Source organism: Macaca thibetana, chromosome 1, assembly GCF_024542745.1.
Source record: "Macaca thibetana thibetana isolate TM-01 chromosome 1, ASM2454274v1, whole genome shotgun sequence".
In the NCBI taxonomy this organism is placed as follows: Eukaryota; Metazoa; Chordata; class Mammalia; order Primates; family Cercopithecidae; genus Macaca; species Macaca thibetana.
This window is the reverse complement of record NC_065578.1, coordinates 20,602,700-20,615,498: the sequence shown is the minus strand read 5'-3', so window position 1 is coordinate 20,615,498 and position 12,799 is coordinate 20,602,700. Positions and strand designations below refer to the sequence as shown.

At 40.1% G+C, this 12,799-nt stretch overlaps 1 protein-coding gene across 5 annotated transcripts in view; it reads left to right on the top strand.

Moving 5' to 3' along the window:
* USP48 (ubiquitin specific peptidase 48) overlaps positions 1-12,799 on the top strand; it is a 102,732-nt gene that overhangs the window by 59,746 nt on the left and 30,187 nt on the right. For all 5 annotated transcript variants that reach the window (XM_050790358.1, XM_050790348.1, XM_050790338.1 and 2 more), the window contains exons 13-15: positions 1,204-1,318; positions 1,802-1,932; positions 6,764-6,832. In XM_050790358.1, the coding sequence (XP_050646315.1) occupies positions 1,204-1,318; positions 1,802-1,932; positions 6,764-6,832 (315 nt within the window). The remainder of the gene's footprint in view (positions 1-1,203; positions 1,319-1,801; positions 1,933-6,763; positions 6,833-12,799) is intronic.

Sequence of the window (12,799 nt, the reverse complement as noted above, 5' to 3'; positions counted from 1 at the left end):
GAAATTAAGTGCTGTTTTCTAATGGTATACAACTTACTGCATAAACCAGATATTTAACTACATGCTGCAGGCCTTCTGTTAAACACCACTGGAGTTTTGTTTCCTAAATTTCTGGGAATTTTTTGTTTTTGTTTTTTTGAGACAGTGTCTCACTCTGTTGCCCAGGCCAGAGTGCAGTGGTGCAATCACAGCTCACTGCAGCTTTGACCTCCTCAGGCTCCCATCTCAATCTTGCAAGTAGCTGGGACCACAGGCATGCACCACCATGCCTGGTTAAGTTTTGTATTTTTTGTAGAGATGGTGTTTCATCATATTGCCCAGACTGGTCTCAAACTCCTGGGCTCAAGTAATCGACCTGCCTCGGCCTCCCAAAGTGCTGGGATTACAAGAATGGGCCACCATATGTGGCCCGTTTTTTTTTTTTTCTGAGACAGAATCTTATTCTGTTACCCCAGCTGGAGTACAGTGGTGGAATCATAGTGCACTGCAGCCTTGAACTTGTAGGCTTAAGCAGTCCTCCCACTCAGCTTCCCAAGTAGCTAGGACTACAGGCACACACCACCATGCCTTGCTAATTTTTACATTTTTTTGTAGCGACAGGGTCTCACTGTGTTGCCCAGGCTGGTCTCAAACTCCTGTCCTCAAGCTATCCTCCCTGCCTGGCTTCTCAAAGCTCTTGGTGGTATGAGCCACTATACCTGCCACTGTTCTTAATTCACAATGAGTAAACCATGCAGTGGGAAAAGCGTTCACATTTTAGATGATTCCTAAAACTTCTTTGTGTTTTAAACCAGACCCTTCGTTTTGCTTTTCCTTTTAGTGTGCTTTGAAGGTCACTTTCACGTGAAGATCATTATTTATAATTATCAGCTATATTTAACCCCTCCACCTTAGAACCTCAGTTATTTGATTATCATCTTATAAAAAGTACATGTAAGCCTTGTCAGATACTGTATTTAGATACTTTTAACATAATATAACATTTTCTCTTTCATTTTTCTTTCTTTATTCAGATAACAGTATTGCTGTCTTGGTATCTAATTGTCTTAGTAAAATAATTTAGGGTATATATCAGTTTGCCACATTGCCAACATTTGTGACTTTGGTTTAGAATGTGTCTGTTTGTGAAGTGCTAAAAACATTTTCCTAACAGGAAGTCTGTTTGAATGAAATATATTTCCTTTCATTCTTTCTTGCCTGTAGTGAAAGCCCTGTGTAAGGAATGTGTAGTAGAACGTTGTCGCGTATTGCGTCTGAAGAACCAACTAAATGAAGATTATAAAACTGTTAATAATCTGCTGAAAGCAGCAGTAAAGGGGTATGTTGCACAGCGTACATTGTTTATGATAAACTAAGAAATTTTCAAGAGGTCATAACCAAGCAGCTCGTTATTTATTGAAAATAGGAAGTTGGGATGTTTAGAAGAAGGGTGATAAAGTGAATGGCAGAGCCAGATCAAAAGTAAATTTTGCAACGACCGCCCCTGTGGCAATGATAAAGAAAGCTGCTGAGTCAGATAGCCTTTGCCACTGTATTCCATCCTACCATTTGATTGGTGTGATTGGCATGAAGGTAGGAAAAGCAGGATAATATTTAGAATGGAAACAAAATATTAGATCCCTGCAGTTCAATAGTGGACAGAGAAAATGACCAAAATTAGGAAGTAGGTTAAAAACAATTACATGTACAGTAGCTGATGTTGAGTGTTTGTAATTCACTTTAGTTGTTTTTACAGGCAAAGAAGGGAGGACAGTGTTTGGAAATATTACTTGTATGATTTAACATTCTCTCTGTTCCACAGCAATGATGGATTTTGGGTGGGGAAGTCCTCCTTGCGGAGCTGGCGCCAGCTAGCTCTTGAACAGCTAGATGAGCAAGATGGTGATGCAGAACAAAGCAACGGAAAGATGAATGGTAGCACCTTAAATAAAGGTAATAATTTAAACCTATATGTGAAATTATACCATGAAAATACAAGTGGGCTGGGCACAGTGGCTCATTCCTATAGTCCCAGCTACTTGGGAGGCTCAGACGGGCAGATCACTTGAGCCCAGCGGTTATGCCAGCCCCACTGCACTCCAGTCTGGGTAACAGAGTGAGACCCTGTTTCTCTAAAAAACAATTTTAGGCCGGGTGCGATGGTTCATGCCTGTAATCCCAGCATTTTGGGAGGCCGAGGCAGGTTGATCACTTGAGGTCAGGAGTTTAAGACCAGCCTGAGCAACATGGTGAAACCCCGTCTCTACTAAAAATACAAAAATAATTAGCCAGGAGTGGTGCTGCACGCCTGTGGTCCCAGCTAATCAAGAGGCTGAAATAGTAGAATCGATTGAACTCAGGAGTCGCAGGTTACCATGACCCAAGATTGCGCCACTACACTCCAGCCTGGGTGACAGAGCGAGACTCTGTCTCTTAAAAAACAACAAAACCCAAAAATTCGTAAAATTGGTTTCATACCCATCCATGTAATTTTAAAGACAACTTTACAAGCTCTTGACTGGGCACAGTGGCTCACGCCTGTAGTCCCAGCACTTTGGGAGGCTGAGACGGGTGGATCACGAGGTCAGGAGATCAAGACCATCCTGGCTGACACAGTGAAACCCTGTCTCTACTAAAAATACAAAAATTAGTCAGGTGAGGTGGCGGGCGCCTGTAGTCCCAGCTACTTGGAAGGCTGAGGCAGGAGAATGGCATGAACCCGGGAGGCGGAGGTTGCAGTGAGCCGAGATCGCACCACTGCACTCCAGCCTGGACGACAGAGCGAGACTCCATCTCAAAAAAATTAAATTAAATTAAAATAAAATAAAATAAAATACTGCAAGCTCTCACAAGTAGCTCAGAGCAAATAAAAGATTTTTAAGCTATTGAAATTCAGCAAGGACTCACGTGAAATTTTCCTGTATAACCTATCATGCTTTGGGCTCAAGCTCTCTCTAGTTAATCACATGCAAAATTAATATTAATTCTGTTCTAGGCTAAGAGTTTAAAGAAAGGTTAAGTCTACTGCAAATTGGCATAATATATTGTATGCTCAGTACATTTTGGTTTTAGATTATCTGCCACACTTCCTTTGTCAAGTAAATGAGCTTGTACTTCTTAATCTTTCATCAAGTAGAGAGGGCAGCTTTTAAATAGCTTTCTGCTTGTAAATTCTTCTGAGTTTCATATGCTTTCAAATCAGAAATTATGTTATTGTAAATCAAATACTAAATTTAATTTTATAATCAGTGCTTCATAAGATGTCAAGGAAATTTATTACTTTAATGTTCTTGACCTTTATTGAAATATTCTGTATTTTCTGCATTCAAGCATTTCATATCATTTATATCATTATTTTATTTTTTAAGTTTTAATTTAATTTATTTGTTTATTTGAGATGGAGTTTCGCTCTTTTTGCCCAGGCTGGAGTGCAATGACGCGATCTTGGCTCCCTGCAACCTCTGCCTCCCAGGTTCAAGCGGCTCTCCTGCCTCAGCCTCCCGAGTAGCTGGGACTACAGGTGCACACCACCATGCCCAGCTAATTTTGTATTTTTAGAAGAGACAGGGTTTCACCATGTTGGCCAGGCTGGTCTTGAACTTCTGACCTCCAGTAATCCACCTGCCTCAGCCTCCCAAAATGTTGGGATTACAGGCATTAGCCATCGCACCTGACCAGTTTTTATTTCTTTTGAATTCTAGAGATACGGCTTCACTTTGTTGCCCAGGCTGGTCTCCCTCTTGTGCTCAACCGATCCTCCCACCTTGGCTTCCCAAAGTGCAGGGATTATAGATGTGAACCACTGAGGCTGGGCCATTTCTATCACTTTATATTATATTTATTTTATTTGGTATTGATCTTCCCATCTCACCACCTTACTTTTTGAGAAAACCAACCCAGTATTTTAAACTCCTTGAGCTGTGATTAATATTTTCAAACTTGAAGAGGTTTTACTTTTTTTGAGACTTTTTTTTTTTACTTTTTTGAGACGGAATCTCACTCTGTCCCCCAGGCTAGAGTGCAGTGGCGTGATTTTGGCTCACTGCAACCTCTGCCAACATTCCCCACCACCCCCCGTTCAAGTGACTTTCCCGCCTCAGCCTCCTGAGTAGCTGGCATTACACATGCGCCACCATGCCCGGCTAATTTTTGTATTTTAGTAGAGATGGGGTTTCACCATGTTGGCCAGCTGGTCTTGAATTCCTGAGCTCAAGTGATCCGCCCACCTTGGCCTCCCAAAGTGCTAGGATTACAGATGTGAGCCACTGCACCCAGCCGAGTTTTTACTTTTGATTAAAATATTTTATTGTGCTATATAATTCATGAACTTAACATCAATTTGAGTTTTATTATCCTGTCATTTGAAAAAACATACTATAATTTTAGTGATAACATGTGACTTAGTGTTAAGTATTTATTTACTGCTTTTTAAAACCTCTTTATTTTGGGAGGCCGAGGTGGGCGGATCACGAGGTGATGAGTTCGAGACCAGCCTGACCAACATGGTGAAACCCTGTCTCTACTAAAAATACAAAAATCAGCCAGGCGTGTTGGCATGCACCTGTAATCCCAGCTACTCAGGAGGCTGAGGCAGGAGAATCATTTGAACCCAGGAGGAGGAGGTTGCAGTGAACCGAGATCGTGCCACTGCACTCCAGCCTGGGAGACAGAGCATCACTCCGTCTCCAAAAAAAAAAAAAAGCCTTTTTATATATCAGTGTCCCTTCATTTTTAGTAAAATTGGATGCCGTAGTAGAAAGTGCCTTCATGTTGGCATAGCTTAAAAGTATTTTTCATGTTGCTTTCAGAGTAATATGCCTCTATTTTCCTTCCCCCATTAAAAAATTTCAAAAGCTTCAAGCAGCACAAATGTGACAAAGTAGAACTTTAAAGCCTTCCTACCAGATACAATCACTGTAAATAGTGGCTTTTTATAATGCAACTCATTTGGGCACAGTTGTACATATGACTTACTGAATGTCAAAACATTCAGCCCTTTTTATTGATTGATTGCATTTTGTTTTGTGGATCCATTATGTTTATCTGATTCTATTTTAATTTTTTACGTATGTATACACAGATGCAGTGAGGGTCCTTTTGTGTCCTGTACTTACATCATTACAAAATTTTCAGATTATTTCTGAGAAATCCTAGAAATCTCTGGATCAGAGAATTACAAATATTTATAATTGCCACATACTGACATATTGGTAAATTTTCTTCAATATATTCATATTAGGGGGTTCATTTTGCTTGCTTTTGTCAACATAAAGAATACATCATTCACATCAGTTTTGTTTTTTCTTGTTTTGTTTTTTTGAGATGGAGTCTCCCTCTGTCGCCCAGTCTGGAGTGCAGTGGTGCAATCTTGGCTCACTCCCACCTCCACCTCCCAGGCTCAAGTGATTCTCTTGCCTCAGCCTCCGGAGTAGCTGGGATTACAGGCACGCACCAGCACGCCGGGCTAATTTTTGTATTTTTAGCAGAGAGGGGGTTTTGCCATGTTGACCAGGCTGGTCTTGAACTCCTGACCTTAATCTGCCCGCCTCAGCCTTCCAAAGTGCTGGGATTACAGGCATGAGCCACCATGTCTGGCAGTCACATCAATTTTTATCAGCCCAATACAGGAAGTTAGACTTAGCAGTGTTGAGGCTTAACGTTTTTCAAAATGTCATTGAGGTTGACCATCTTCTTGGGCTTGAGAAGTTATTTGTATGTGTGACAGAGAGAAAAAGAGGAGACAGAATTATCTGGTCATATCCTTCCTTTGCCCATTTTTTTACTTGATTTTTGTGGGGGGTTTTTTTGGTTGGTTGGTTGGTTGGCCTGCGACGTGAGTTTTCCCTGTGTCCAACTTATCCATGCTATACATGCTACCCACTGGTCACCTAGCAATCTTCTTGGTGCTCAGATTGACTGTAGGAGTGCCAGTGTTCAAGTCACCCTTATTTTACTTTAATGGTCTCAAAGTGGAAGAGTGGTAATGTTGGTAATTCAGGTATGTCAAAAAGAAGCCACAAAGTGCTTCCTTTAAGTGGAAAGGTGGAAGTAAGTTCTTGATTGAAATAAGGAAAGAAAAAAAATTGTATGGTGAGCTTGCTAAGATCTGTAGGAACAAATCTATCTGTGAAATTAAGAAGGAAAAAAATTCATGCTAGTTTTGCTGTCACACTACAAGCTACAAGTTATGGTCACAGTGTGAGTTAAGAGGGAAAAAGCATTAAATTTGTGGGTGGAAGACTTGAACAGAAATATGCCAATGGATGTTTATGGAGTTCGGTAGTATATGAGGTTTTAGGCATCTATGGAGGGTCTTGGAACATATCCCTGGACGGATCAGTGGGGACGACTATGTTTGATGGTAAAGGTTAAGTCCTTATTTCATTTGTCTTTAATGCTTTGTGTTCATCCCCAAAAAGTGTAGGTAGGTGAAAATGACATGCCATGACATGACAATGTAGGTGATTAACTTGGTTCATGACATAGTATTCTCAATACCTTGACTAGAATTAATAGAAGAATTCCATTTTTTCAATTTAAAAAGGCACATTTTCTTGCATAACCTAAATCTTTAAAAGTTAACTGTCATTGAGATGTTCCTCTTTCCTTTTAAGGGAAAGAAATATAACACTTTTTAGCAGAACTGTGTAGGAATCACATGGGTCTAATTTTCAGAGTTTTAAAGTTTTCTTTGTTCCAAATTGTGCAGAGTAGTATATCTGCTACTTTGAACTTTAAGTACACAATAACCACAGCAGATATCATTTGTATTTCTTTTGATTAGATGAATCAAAGGAAGAAAGAAAAGAAGAGGAGGAATTAAATTTTAATGAAGATATTCTGTGTCCACATGGTAAGCTAGAAGCATAAATGAGTTCTGTTTTATTATCCTTTTTTACTTTTAGCTTCTACTGCCTGGCTTTCATGCCAGTGTCTCTCACATCTTACCTGGGAGAAAAAATTTTTTTTAAGTAGAATTTCCCCATATTTAGAGGAAATCATTGGAAAAGAAACTTCTTGTCACTTGTCCCATTGACGTGCTTTTGAATTTGAAGTATTGAATTTCAGTTGTTTCCCATGACTGTCATTGTCCAAGTTAAACACTTTGAGAATACTGCTCATATGTTTCTTCTTCTTCATCTTGTTAGGGCTATCTGTGGTTTTTTATTTATTTATTTTATCTGCAACATGATCTGTCTCTATCGCTGTCCTAGCTTAGTGCAGCATCAACATCCTAGGCTCAAGTGATCCTTCTGCCTTAGCCTCCTGAGTAGCTGGGACCGTAGGCATGCACCATCACACCCAGCTAATTTTTAAATTTGCTTCCCACCTTTACCTCCCATAGTGGTGAGATTATAGGCACGAGCCACTGGTCTTGACTTGGTTTAGTTTCTTGTTTGTGTATTGACCAGCTGCTGTGTACTATGTGCTAGATAGTTTTTTAAAAAGCCAAATTCTAAATCCTCATTTAATCCTATGTATTTGTTCATGTATTTGTTTACTTGGTCTTGGTGAATGCTTACTTCTGATAAGTAGCTTTTACAAGATGATTGTGCAAGGGATTCATCATATATTAGACACAATTTTCTATTCTAATAGCACTCTGAAAGTCAAGCAGGTGTCTGTTTCTCAAAGCTTTCTACTTCATAAGTTCCCCTTCCCACCTTCAAAAAGTCTGAGCACTGGAGTGCCGTAGCTTGCACCTATAATCCCAGCTACTAGGAAGGATCAGGTAGGAGGATTGCTTGAGCCCAGGAGTTTGAGACTAGTCTGGGCAACACAGCAAGACCCTGTCTCTAAAAAAATGTTAAGTGGGTTTGGTGGTGTGTGCCTGCAGTCCCAGTTTCTCAGGAGGGTGAGAGGATCACTTGACCCAGGAGTCTGAGGCTAGAGTGAGCTATGATCACGATGCTGCACTCCAGCCTGGACAACAGCGCGTTACCCCATCTCATTAAAATAAAATAAATAGGACAATAAATTTGACACAGAAAAGTTGGCTTGTCAGTGGTTTGTTTTGTTAACCCATGTTCATGCGTTTCTTGTTATGTGCTAATTTATTGCTAATATTTCGGATTCCTGTTGATCCTAATAAATTCTTAACTATAGTTCTTGTTTCATCAGTTGACTGTGAACCAGTGGATAATGTCTCACTTTTATCCCTGATGCACGCTGGCACTTTTATATGAAGTGCCGTTGATGACACTAGTGATGGTGTTTGTCACTAGAGTGGTACTACCATTCTGGATTATCTCACTGCACTTTAGGCCACTAGGTGAGTGGCATTCCCATTTACAGGCCACACAACTAGCAAGCAGCCATCCTGGGGTGTGTGTTTGGGTCTTGGTCTCTGTGAGTCCCAAATTCCTCTGTTCTTTCCATCGTATCACCCTATCTGTCTACTGGTTGGTCTTTTACACTACAGGTGCACAGCAGAAGCAGGTGAGCTGACCTCATGAGTGCTGAATAGCATGAAGAAATAAACAGGGGTAGGAAGTTCGGGTGAATAGCCAGAAGGAGGTCTATTTTTCCAGTGATGCTCTCTTATCACCTTTTCTAACCTTCACAGCATAGTTGTGGACACATGGGATTGGTGTCTCCATATTGAGAGTTGAAGCATCCGTGGCAGAATATTGTTTCATGCTTGGTGCTACCACTTGAAACAGTGCTGGGACTTAGATTGTCCTCGTGCTCCTTAGCTCACTGACCTTTGTTCTGCCTTCCCACCTTTTATCATGTCATTTCAGTACTGACAGTTTTGACTACAAAGCATGGCAAAGCTGAATGTCATTTCAGGACACATACTCCACTCCCTAGCCTATCAGAAATTGTACATAAGAGGCCGGGGGTGGTGGCTCACACCTGTAATCCCAGCACTTTGGGAAGCCAAGGCGGGAGGATCACTTGAGTCCAAGAGTTCGAGACTATCCTGGGCATCATGGCAAGACCCCATCTCTACAGAAACATCAAGAAATTAGCCAGGGGTGGTGATGGTGTGCACCTGTGTTCCCAGCTACATGAGAGGCTACATTGAGAGGATTACCTGAGCCCAGGAGGTCGAGGCTTCAGTGAGCCATATTCACGTGCCACTGTACTCCAGCCTGGGCGACCAAGCAAGACCTTGTCTCAAAACAAAACAAAACCGAGAGAGTGAGAAAGAGAAAGAAAGGAAGGGAGGGAGGGAGGGAGGAAGAAATTGTATACAAGGGTGATTTTTTAAGGCCGTTATCTTGATCTGTAACTCTAGTGTTTTGGTGCCATACTTTGTTCTCTAATATTTTAAAGGATAGTTTGGCCGGGCATGATGGCTCATGCCTGTAATCCCAGCACTTTGGGAGGCTGAGGCGGGCGGATCACTTGAGGTCAGGAGTTTGAGACCAGCCTGGCTAACATGGTGAAACCCCATCTCTACAAAAATACAAAAATTAGCTGGGCAGATTTACAAAATTTGTAATTATTTGGGGCAAAAATACAAAAACCATGGCGGGCACCGGTAATCCCAACTACTCGGGAGGCTGACCCAGGAGAATTGCTTGAACCCAGGAGGCGGAGGTTGCAGTGAGCCAAGATGGCACCATTGCACTCCAGTCTGGGCAATAGAGTGAGACCCTGTCTCAAAAAAAAAAAAAAAAAAAAAAAAAAAGAAGGATAGTTTTCTACCGTTGTTTTTGTGTTATGTTATCTGTCAACGTACCATGTGTCCAGGGTAAAATTTTTCTGGTATAGGATACCTAGCCTTACTTAGAAATCCACTTTACTCATTAAGTTTCTGTTGAAACCTCTTTCTGGAGGTGTGCTGATGATGCTGGTAGGAGGAGATTATAGTGGGCAATTATTGAATGTTTACCATTTGCCTGTAGTTTTCCACATTTATAAATATTAACTCACTTAATCTGGTTTTTTGTTTTTTGTTTTTGTTTTTTTGAGATGGAGTCTCACTGTCTCGCCCAGGTTGGAGCGCAGTGGTGCGATCTCGGCTCACTGCAACCTCCACCTTCCAGGTTCAAATGATTCTCCTGCCTCAGCTTCCTGAGTACATGGAACTATAGGCATGTGCCACCACTCCCAGTTAATTTTTGGTTTTTAGTAGAGATGGGGTTTTGCCATGTTGGCCAGACTGGTCTTGAACTCCTGACCTCAGTTGATCTGCCTATCTTGGCCTCCCAAAGTGCTGGGATTACAGGCGTCAGCTACCATGCCTGGCCAACTCACTTAATCTAACAACCCTGTGCTATCAGTATATTATCGCATCCATTCTACTGATGAGTAAGTAAACTGAGGCACAGAGAGGCAAGAGTCACCTGTCTAGGATCACCACACTGCAATGGATAGTTTTGCCTAGGTATTTAACTGTCTGTTGGAAATATTTTTTCCGTGAAAACTAAAGAGACTTGTGATAGTGGTTTGAACGTACCATTCAGAAGTCCAAAGCCATTGTTTGTAGGTAATTTTTCTCCACTTCAATTTCTGGTAGGCTCGTAAGATCTTTGTCCCCAGTGTTGTACGGGTTCATTTATTATGCTAGGCACTCTGTGGAAGCCACGTGTGTCTTGGAGGGGCTTGGTGACTGAACTTCACTAGTTCGGTGCCCCAGCCGGCTTGTTTCACTGGGAAATTCCCAATGGCGCTGTCTGCTATTGGGCCACCAAGGTTTTTCCATAAGTATCTTTCATTCGCCTGCCTAGAAAATTCAGATCTGCTGTCACTCTTCAGAAGCTGTAGAAAGAAAAGGACTTCGGAGTCCCCGCATTCAAGAGTGGAAAGGTTTAATTCTCCCTGTCTCAGCTTGTCGCTTCATTTGTCTCTGTGTTTTGTGTCCCCTGTGCAGGTTAGGTTTTGTTGTCTGAAAATAAGCATGTAGTCTTTGGTGGCTAGAGGGGACAGTGATCTCAAGGGCAGAGAAGGGGACTGAGCATCTGACTACATACCTCTTAAGTAGACTTTCCATCCCTTCTCTCATTTTTTGTAAATCCCTACCTTTACTTCATGAGCCCTCAGTTCTTGCGTCTGTGGGGACAGTACTGCAGTGTAGCAAATCTGGCTACTTCTTGACTTTTGCCAACTTAGAGTTAATTTTTATTGTGTCTCATTCACCTTCTTTTAAACCCTTATAATTTTTATCCCTGTTGTTCCCTCTGTTGTTTTCATCTTTATAGCTGTATGTCTTTTTTTGTAAATATAAATCCTTTGGTGTGGTGGTTCACATCTATAATCACAGCACTTTAAGAGGCTGAGGCATTTGAGAGCAGCCTGGGCAACATAGTGAGACCACATCTCTATTAAGAAATAAAGTAAAAATTAGCCAGGCAAAGTGGCACATGGCTGTAGTCCTAGATACCCAGGAAACGGAGGCAGGAGCATTGCTGGAGCCCATTAGATCGTGGTTACAGTGAGCTATGATCACACCACTGAACTCCAGCCTGGGTGATAGAGTGATATCCCGTCTCTAAAAATAAAAGTTTATTTTTTATTTTTTATTGTGATTTAATGATGTTTCATGAGGCTCTTAAAGTAAATGCAGTTTTAAACATCATTTTAACCTGGAAAGTCCTTGACTTAAATTTTGATATTTTTATAACAAAATTCCTGTATATTTCTAATGTATTATATGTATTTAATATATCATAGATTTTGTGTGAATTAATCATTGGATTATATTCCATTGGAAGATTTACTATCCTAGAGTTCAGTATTTGTTGCAGATATTATATAAGAAGCTTTATAATACAGATATTATATGTATCAAGTTTTCTTATCCATTTTACTTTGTATTCCTTTAAGTGAATAACCTTCCTATAGCTTACCTTGTTTATTACACCTAGTTTGCTTAGATGATGGGCTGTGTTGTGTTTTGTTATTTTGAGAGTACTTCTTGAGATGTCCCAAAGCCCAAAGTATTATATGCAGTTTGAACTAGATTTAGGATGAGGGGTTGAGGGTCATTTATCCAGTATCTCTAAATTCATTGTTAACTAGATTTCTCTTTTTATCAGAAGAATCTTTGAGTTTTAGAATATCCAGTTATGTTTAGTGAATTGAATCTCTCTTGACTGCTTTGATCTTGTTTTGGGAGATATTGCTCATAGAATGGATTTAGTTGATTGGCTTTCTCTTAAAATTTAAGAAATAACATGATTCATTGCAGGATACAAGTTTAATTTCTAACAATTTATATGTCACAGTGAAAAGAGCAACCCAAATTTATTTAACTATTTTGAGGTCATAGACAATATTCAAGTATATTTATTTCATTATTAATTACATTAATTGTATTAATATTCATAGTTAATATTACATATTAGCAACTACTGTGGTAGTAATTATTAGAATAATAGGAAATTAAATTTAGAAACTCAGCTAAGAAGTAGAGTGAAGGACTATATATATTTATTACCAACTAGACTATAGTAAAATGATTATTTACTATTATTCTGATCTCAGAAATGAATTTTGGTTGTTCTTTCCTAATCATATGAGAAACACTCATCCCACATAAAAGCCAGTCACTACCTAAAAGTACCCCGATATCAGAATGAAGCCGCGCACCCACAGTGTCTGTGGTCTCCTCTGCTCATTTAATAGTAAAGTGTGTGTGCACATTCCCATTATGTTTCCTCATAACCACATGGAGTTATACCACACACAAAGAATCTCTTTTTTTTTTTTAAAGCATAAAAAAGAAACCATTTAAATATTATAATTGCCATGGAGTTCTTTCCAAATCAGGTCATGGAAGTCTACCTTAATCTTTTTTATAGTTACATTATACTTCACCATAAGGACTTACTAAGTTAAGGTTTGATAATCCAATTAATCTTTTTCT